Genomic DNA, 9515 nt, shown 5'->3' on the forward strand with positions numbered 1-9515 from the left:
AGGTGTTCTCTTGTGAGAACACCCTGGTTAAAATTTGTTCGGCCTCAAATGGTCAAAGCTAAGTCGGACTTGGGTCATTTCGGTTTAAACTTCCCCAGTAAGTGTCCTCTCTCCTTTTTAGTTTTGATTGAGTTGTCAGCATGATTTGTTGTGATTATTTGTTATTATCTGTTATTTTTCCTGTTTTCTTCCATCTCTAGCAACGACCTTTTATTTGGTCGGTTGATTTTCTATGTGTGTGGTCTGAATGTACTCTGTGATATAAATGCTCGTCGATTAGATTAATCGTCAAATAAGTTAACTCATATAGGTTCCCAGTAATTGAACAAAAATGTTTTAAGACATTCGGGACCTTGTACGTGTTATTTATATGAACGACTGATTGTTACTTGTTATAATTAGTATAGTCGACTTGATAAATATCGTCGACTAACTTCCCCCGACTGAATGTTCAAATATTCTAATACGTACAACCTCACTTGACTGAATGGACCTGTATTGTGATTTGAATGTTGGGCATTACCTATGAATGTTAGTTTGTAACTACATTGTAAACAATTAAAAGAACCAGGCTGGGGCAGTTCTGAAATCGAACGATCAAAAGCCCAAAGTGCCCTGATGCTGCAATAGGCAGGGCAGTAATAATCAAGGTTAAACAGGGGTAATCTGGGGTTTGAAAAGGACCGAAAAGATTAGTTTAAATGAACTGACAAGTAGGGTACTAATTAAGATTAAATTAATGCCAATGGGGAACAAGACATAAGAGCATGGGAATTTAAAATGAATACTAAAATGAGCCCATAACTCTTGATTAAAGAATAAGCCAGGCGTGGGGAACAAATGGCTGGCATCAAAAGAGGTTTAGGCATGGGTTTAAAGGGTATGGGCAGTCTGCAAATTGGCAGGATCCAGGCAGTTTAACTGCACTGGTCGTTTGGCTTATAAATAGGCCAATTGAGAACTTAAAAAGGGCTGGAAAATTTTTAGTCTTAAGAGAGGTCTTGTGAGTTTAAAGAAAAGACTGAAAACATAAGTTAATTTCCAGTAAACACTGTAACCAAACACTGTCTGAAAAGTTGTATAAGAGTTCATATTGGTCAAGCTGTCTCGGCCAAGTTCTGTTGTTTGCATTGACTGAGCTGCTTGTGATTGTTGAACTGTTGGTGTTGCTGCATTGAATACTCTGTTATTGCTGTTGTGTCATCACTCTTTCCCGGGATTGCTCGTTTGGTGCTCGATTATTTGCAGGTTTTCTTTGTTCTGGGAAATATTGCTGGTTGTCTGTGGGCTGTGGGAAAACATTTGTGGTTGTTGGCTTGTTGCTGTGTTGTTGCTGTGTATCTGCTGTTGCTGTGTTTGTTGCATATTACTCAGCTGATCATTCCCCTTCTGCTTTTGCTTGGCTATACCAGGTACACGTTCTAAATTCACTGATGTAATGATGTGTTTGGAGCTGTATAAAAGCACAAGGTTATGGTAGTCCAAACATGAGCATGGCTACCTTTATTCTGCTGATCATTGTTTAGAATGTTGGTATTTAACATGTAAAGTTTAAATTTCAAACTATGTAATAAGATAATTTCTCAGTCCATAAGGAGTTTGGTCAAGCAATCCATTGTCGTATGTAAATCAGTAAGAAGTTAGCTGGATAGTAGTAATGCTCGGCCAGCAATGGCGTCGCGTCTGTTAAAATGAACGCAGTAATCACACTTGTTTCACCTTGATTCTTCAGTAAATATGCGTATCTTGAGGGTACACTAGGCAATCTGAATTACAGCCAAAAGATAAAAATCGCATAGCTAAACGCGTGATAACACCATTTGAGTTAGACAGGATCATCATGCAGTCGTTTCGTTTTGTTAGTGGCAAGCATGTGATGAATAAATTAACTGAACCTCATACGTATGCTCGTTAATATATAAGGTCAAATATGCCTAATTTCTTCGCCTAAGGATAATCCGTTTCGATACTGTTGTGCGTCAATCCCATGTTTCAGTTTTCTTGAATAATAGAACATAGAACGAAGGCCATCCCTCTTTGTACAAACTCTGCTGCAATTTCCTCATTTTTGTGTCAGTTGTACGCTAATAGCTAATGAGTATTTTCTCAGCATGCAATCAATCAAGGTATTCTCTTGTGTTTTTTTTTTAGAGACAAACTTAATAGAAGAATGTAGCTGCTATAGGATATCCTGTTAAAATAAAGACGAGATGAGCCTCGACAAAAATAAAGAAAAACGCACGAATTGCGGGGCCCTCGTTTAATGTATATATTGAAGCATTCAATCCCTAAGGTGGGTCGTTTAGCAAATCTCACGACCTCCCGGAATAATAACGCGATAGCCTCTTTAAGCGCGTATTTAATAATTTTACCTTCTTAAATTCGGGTGCGCATTTATGTGACCCAAATCCAAATCTCGACGGATTCGAAATGTGTTTCTAATCGCGGGTACATTGATTGTGACGTGGTTCGAGATGCGTGTCCATGACGTTGCAAATTCATTTTTTTAAAAAATAATAATAATAAGAATGAGATGAGCCTCGCCAAATAAGATACAAATTGCGGGGCCCTCAGTAAATATTTGCTTTAAAAATTGTTTAGACTTCGGGATGGACCGTTTTTAGTAAAATTCCACGGTCCTACCCAAAAATAAATACGCTAGTCGCTTTAGGCGCGCCTTTAATAATTTAATTTCCTTCTCGGGGTGCACATTGATGTGACCCAAATCCAAATCTCAACGGAGTCAAAGTGTATCGACGACCACGGGTATATTGATTGTAACGTGGTTCGAGATACATTTTATAACGTTGCAATTCTTGATAAAAATAACAGTAAATGATAAAAGCGGTTAAAAAATAAAATTGGCACATAAGTTCACATTTGTATAAAATCAGATAATCAAGCCAAATATAACAGTTGAGCGACCGTGCTAGAACCACGGAACTCGGGAATGCCTAACACCTTCTCCCGGGTTAACAGAATTCCTTATCCGGATTTCTGGTACGCGGACTGTAATATAGAGTCATTATTTTCCTCGATTCAGGATTAAAATTGGTGACTTGGGACACCCTAAATCTCCCAAGTGGCGACTCTGAAATAAATAACCAATCCCGTTCCGATTGTCCTTTAATTGGAAAAAACTCCCTTGCGCCCCCTCGGGTGCGGAAAAAGGAGGTGTGACACAAGGTATTGTTGTCCAAAATATAAGTTATTACAATTATATCCTTTCCCTATGAGTTCTTCTTTCGCTTAATATTTTAGGGCTATTTTGGTATATTAATATTGTATTTATACTTTTATAATAATATATGTTCTCCTTTTTTCTAAATAAATTTGGACAATATAATACATTCTCAAATTAAATTAGTAATAGGACATTATAATACGTTTTTAAATTAAATTAGTAATAGGAATTTGTAAGAAGTATCTCCTAATAGTAATAGGATTACATGACTAAAGATATTTACTTGTTCAATTTTATATGAATTATACATCCAGAAAATAATTATACTAATAGGATTCCTAAAGGTAATCATGTAGAGCTCCATGTGTGGCGTGATAAGGAATCCTAGAAAAGATCAATTGAGGCTCCCTCCACGGTCCCACGAAGATCTCTACGTACTTGTGCATGACAAGTGAGATCTTCGGTCTGCGTGCCTGGGAGCAGCTCAAACAAAGAAGAGTCTGGTCCAGTGTGAATTCAGGCACGGCCCGCCCGTCTGAATTCATAACGTGTAGTATTATGTGCTAAAACTAATAGGATTATAAGGCTAATATCTAAAATTCCAGTTGTGTCCTTTTATTATGAGTTATTATGCTTAATATTATAAGGTTATTTTTGTAAACCGACATCGGATTCATGCTTTTATAAGAATATATAGATATAGATAGATATATCATTTTCAAACACACGTATGATCAAACCAAAACTTGGAACTGGGAAATTAATTCCAAATGTGGTTTCACACCAGCACTTCCACCTCTACTTCCATCTAAGAGTAATATATATGTATAAATAAAAGCATAATCAAACTACTAGAACTTACTCAAAACACACATTCAATTCTTCCATAAGGCAAACAAGGGGAAAAAAAGAAGGAAGAAGCTAAAACTGTGTCAGCAAATTGCTCTTCACCTCATACAGATTTGCCCATTAAAGAACCACAACAAACTTAAAAGACTATACTTTCTCCTGCAATTTACATCAAGTACAGAACAGCAGTAAACCCGAACTTTGCAGCATTGGAATATTCAATAATGGCACACTCATTATCTAACGCGGCATGCTGCAGGGGCACCTGGGGAACAATTTGGGTTGGGAGACCGACAACCAGCTGCAGCACCAAGAGAGCCAGCATAACGGTGATGTGTTCTGTAATCTGGGACCCTTCCCATGGCAAATCGAACACCACTTCCAGTTGATGAGGTTTCATTTGCACTGCCACCACTGGATTGCAGTGGCTCTAAAGTCTCAACCACGTCACTCATCAAGGGTCTTGCTTTGGGGTTTTGGCTAAGGCAATAGTATGCCAAACTGCAAGCCTTTTGTGCTGCCCTCACCGAGTATTGGTTATCTAATCTAGGGTCTATGATCTGCAGCATTTTTCTCTTATCGTTAAGCTTTGGCCGAGCCCAGTCGACTAGATTCTGTTCCTTGCTTGGTCTGGTTTTGTCAACAGACTTCCTTCCAGTCAATAGTTCTAGGAGTACTACACCAAAACTGTACACGTCGCTTCTTGCAGTAAGGTGTCCTGCGTCCACAAAATGTTAATACTTGTATCAGGTATGCCAATATCAAATAGATATGTCTACATAATAATCAATCTTGCCACCAAAATTTGGATTAAAAATATACATCAGACAAATTAGGTACTGGTATAATACTGAAATTCGTACTTACATGTCAAAAAAGTTGAACTTTAGGATCTAAGATAAGAGTCAGAATGGCTTTGACAACTAAACAACACTGTCTTTTCCCTAGTTCTCCAAATGGAACCTATGATATGTGTTAGTCATATGGAATCTTCATCACGGACTGACACCAAGACAATTACAACATGCATATAGAGCACTGACTTAACTCCAGACTGGAATCTAGTTTGATTTTACACAAATACTGAAGTGCCACAGCGGTTCCAGTAGAATAGAAGGTCCTGCAGATATTATAACAAGTCTGATGTCTGACTAATTACCAGTTTCTAGAAATCACCTTTCTCAGCAAATGTTTTTAATTGAACCTACAAAGATGGTTCTATGTCTGATCATATCATAGCAGCCACAAAACATTAGTGCATACCAGTCATAACATATTCTGGAGCTGCATAACCATAGGTACCCATCACCCGAGTTGATACGTGGGTCTCATCACCCTGTGGCCCCGCTTTTGCAAGCCCAAAATCAGATAGTTTGGCCGTATAATCCTGCAATTTCCACCAATCTCATGTTATTCCGATAAACATAAAAATAGAGGGAATCAGGAAAGTTAAAGCTAGAGAAAATCAAGTGATTTAAATAGTTGAAGTCCCGGAAACATGACTTACAGAATCCAATAATATATTTGAGGTCTTGAAATCACGATAGATAACAGGTCTTTCTGCATTATGAAGGAATGCTAGCCCTTTAGCTGCTCCAAGAGCAATCATCATTCTTGTGGCCCAAGATAGTGGAATAGTAGCCTCTGAAAGCCTCAAGAAATACCACAACTTAGTAAGCCAACATTTATTGATTTTGAGGCAATAAGAACGTAAAATCATGATTCAGCAGCTTGAAGCCAAGAAGATTAGTTATTTCGGTTGAAGTATCAGTGATTCGAAGCACCAATAACAAAAGACAGGCACGTTTTCCAAACAATTGGAGCATAGACAATCATTAACACCACGAATCCGCTTTTCTAGAACTGTATTAGTCATAGAGCTAAATGCAATTCTTTTTGCAGCAACACAAGATCTTTTTATTAGGTGCGCGGCTGATGGTTTCTCCAGGTCTATAATATTCCAGAGGTTAATTAAAACAGTATTTTGGCATTTCAGAAGATTACTAGACCAAGTAATATGGTTCAACTAATGCAATTAATCCTGGTTTAAGTTACCGAGTTAAAAAAAGCTATAGAATGCTTAACCCTTAAGCTATCAATATTAGCTGCAAATCTAGCTGATGCTGAAATATTTCTGATGCGTTGTATATTAAAATAACAGATAATGAATTAACAGTATCTAGTACCTTATCCACAAACTTGTTATTTATTACAGAAGGAGAACGGTCCCGGTTACTTTTTCTTTAGACAGCAAAAGTAATTAGTACTGAAGGGAAGAGCACAAAGAGAAACTGTTGGTACGACTCCAAAAGATCAGGCTGAAGCAAACTGACCTCGCCATCAATGTAGCATCGTGCAGTGGCTAAACCTCCATCCTTCAAGGTACTTGAATCCATATTCAAATGTCAAAAGGTGATTGGTGACTCAAATCTACCTCTACAAGGACTAATGAAGATGAGCATACCTTTTTTGGGGTGGTAAGGTCCCTAACAAGGGTTCGTTCAGTTGAAAATTCCATCCATTTCAATCTGATAATCTATTTAGTTGCTTAAGACTCGAGATTGCCATGTATAAGCAATTTATTCTAAGGTGATAAAAGCAATGCCCTTAAAGGCTAAGTTAAACACGGGATAACAACAATGTGATATTGCAGTTAAAAAGCAGAAGCCAATTTGCAGCAGGCAAGCCAAATATAACATGTATTAAAATTATCACTAACTCGGCCAAAAATATCCGTCGCAATGTTTAAGAAATGTGGCATCTTATTATTGGATAAGCATAGCAGATAGCAATCAGTAAATCAAAAGAACCATCATCAAGTTAGTCGTGACAACAGGAGGACAGACACATACTTCGGAAGAGATGATTCTCTAAGCTTCCTCTGAACATAAACTCATACACGAGCAAACGATGGTCATCCTCACAGCAATAGCCAATCAACTTAACAAGATTAGGATGCCTAAGCTGTCCAAGAAAGTTGACCTCAGTAAGCCACTCGCGGTGGCCTTGAAGTCCCTCTTTGTTAAGGACTTTAACAGCAACGGGTAGTGACTTGAGTCCAACTCGAACATTCTCATCAATGTAGCCCTTGTAAACAGTTCCAAAACCACCCTCACCAAGAATATAGTCAGATCGAAAGCTTTTAGTTATTGTTTCCAGCTCAAAAAGCGTGAAAGCTATTATGTGTGTGTAGAGTACCGCATTCTTCCTAAAGTCCTCTAAGTTCCTCGGGGTCGAAGGTTCACTCAGATCTGATGTAGACCGGCTATGACTGTGTTGTCTCTTGGCGTCACCACCTAAATTCCTGTTTGGCAACGATATCCCCTGCTGCTGGACTGCCCATCAATGAGAAAAAAAATCCTAAAATTTAAAGAGGTGAATAAAAGCAACTTTGAGAAGGAAAAAAAAAACTTAAAAAATGAGCTCAAAAGTTGTCACTCCAATTTGAGTACAAAATTGCTACTAAACAAAGGTGGATGCAATGTTGTGGCACCGGTTCATCTGAACCCAGTATTTTAGACGCTGAGCATAAATTTATGAGCAAAATTCACTTAAATTGCAACAAATAGTAGATACAAACTCATATTTTTTTAAAAAAAAAATTCAATGCTAAGAAATTTAAAGGTTGAAACCGAGCTTAAATACTGGATCCACTTCTGCTATGAAGCATACATCTACAAGCAGTGGTTGTGCCTTGGGATCATTGCTAAGTGAAAACAATGGGGAATTGAAGTCAAATTAATAGTGAAATTGAAGAACTAAATTATAGATCTGAAAAAACAAAGAGAAAATGTTGACCTTGATGATGAGCATTGGAGATAACAGCAGATTCTTCTCTAGTACCACAATTGCCCATCTGCTACTCTCTTATTTTTGGGTCTCGTCTCATTCTTTGCCTTAACTAACTCTTCACTTTCCTCTTTCTTTCTGTGTAAAAACTTTTATAACAAACTGACAAGGCACGTTGTTGCCCAGTTTCTGTTCCAATTAGCACTAGTTGTAGTTGTAGTAGTAGATGAAGCAGAAATAAGTGTGATGATATCAACTTTAATGGTATTTGTGCTGTAAAAAAGAGATAAAGGGGCCAAAATAAAACAGTGGTGCATTGTGCTACACATACACGGAAGTCGGGGCCAGTATCCCCCATATTATTAAAATCCTTTAAATTAAATAAAGCTGAATACGCGTGCTTCACGTATCCCACCGTATGCCTTATACTTTCGACTTTGGGCGTGTCCTTTTGCTTCTTTTCACTAGGATTCGCGCCGAAAAGTCTCCCATTGGGATAATGTGCGCTAGCGATTCCATACTCAGGGACTCAAACTCGAGATCTCTGGTTAAGGATGAAAGAGTACTTACCACTCCACCATAATTATTGTTGGTTGTGGTCGTTAGGTTTGTGTTGTTTGGTTTTAGAGATTAAGGGCTCGTTTAATATGAGGTATAAGGGATAATTAATATCTGGATTAAATTCGAGATGAGTTTATCTCATATTTGGTTCGGATAAAATCATAGTATAACTAATATTAGTTATCACGGGATTGTAGTATTTTTTATTCCTATGAGAGGGTGGGATAATTAATCCCGAGATAACTTATTTCCCAACCAAACAACCGCTAATAGCATGTTTAGTCAAGCTTCTAAATCAACTTATTTTGTGAAGTATTTTCTCAAAAGTACTTTTCTTGTGAGAGGCAGTTTGTGTTTGGCTAATTAATTTTAAAATCACATGTGAGCAACAATTAGTATTTGGCCAACCTTTTAAAAAGTGTTTCTAAGTATATTTTTCTCAAAAATGTTTTTCAGAAAAATACTTTTTAGGGAGAAACTACTTTTTTGTGCTTTTCCAAAATTGTTTCTGCTTCTACTCAAAAGCACTTTTTCTTCTAAAAGTTTGGCCAAATACTTCAACTTTGAAAAAAAATACCTTTTTTTTTTAAAAAAAAATCATTTTTGGCCTTGGAGAAGCTTGGCCAAACATGTTATAAGTTATGCAAAGATTAGTATTGCTGAGATTAGTAATGTAAGAATTAATAAAACAAAAGTTAGTGTTATAGAGATTAATAATATAGATTTAATAATATAAGAATTGTATAATGCATGACTTATTTTTTGTTGAATGTTTAGTTTGATATATTGCATATATATAGTGTCTAATTTAAAATATTTCTTACTATTATAATGGTTAGTTTTGTTATTCTAAAATTCTAATCTATTTATTACTAATACCTGTAATGTTATTTTACATTTTATTCCGTATAAAAATACATATATTAACACTTGACTTATGCATGTATTGTTTATGAGAAAAATAAAAAGTATCAACTAAACATTGTGTTAATTCATGTTGAATTATATATGGAGATTACTCTCCTCAAATACCAATCAAAAATTATAAATTAATGCTAATTTTTATGTGGAGATTATATTGATTCACCCCAACCAAACGACCCCTTAGATTATTAACAATTTAACACTTAAT

General features: G+C 36.6%; 1 protein-coding gene across 1 annotated transcript; it reads right to left on the bottom strand.

The window, feature by feature from the left end:
* Positions 1 to 4042: 4042 nt before the first annotated feature.
* On the bottom strand, positions 4043 to 8070 carry LOC104247383 (probable serine/threonine-protein kinase PBL8). Its single transcript, XM_009803388.2, has 5 exons — positions 7832 to 8070; positions 6886 to 7368; positions 5541 to 5677; positions 5297 to 5420; positions 4043 to 4751 (listed from the first exon to the last, which is right to left on the bottom strand). Exons 1-5 carry the CDS (start codon positions 7887 to 7889, stop codon positions 4270 to 4272), a joined length of 1284 nt encoding a protein of 427 aa, XP_009801690.1. The 5' UTR covers positions 7890 to 8070; the 3' UTR covers positions 4043 to 4269.
* Positions 8071 to 9515: the final 1445 nt, after the last annotated feature.

Source organism: Nicotiana sylvestris, chromosome 12 (assembly GCF_000393655.2).
Source record: "Nicotiana sylvestris chromosome 12, ASM39365v2, whole genome shotgun sequence".
Taxonomy (NCBI): Eukaryota; Viridiplantae; Streptophyta; class Magnoliopsida; order Solanales; family Solanaceae; genus Nicotiana; species Nicotiana sylvestris.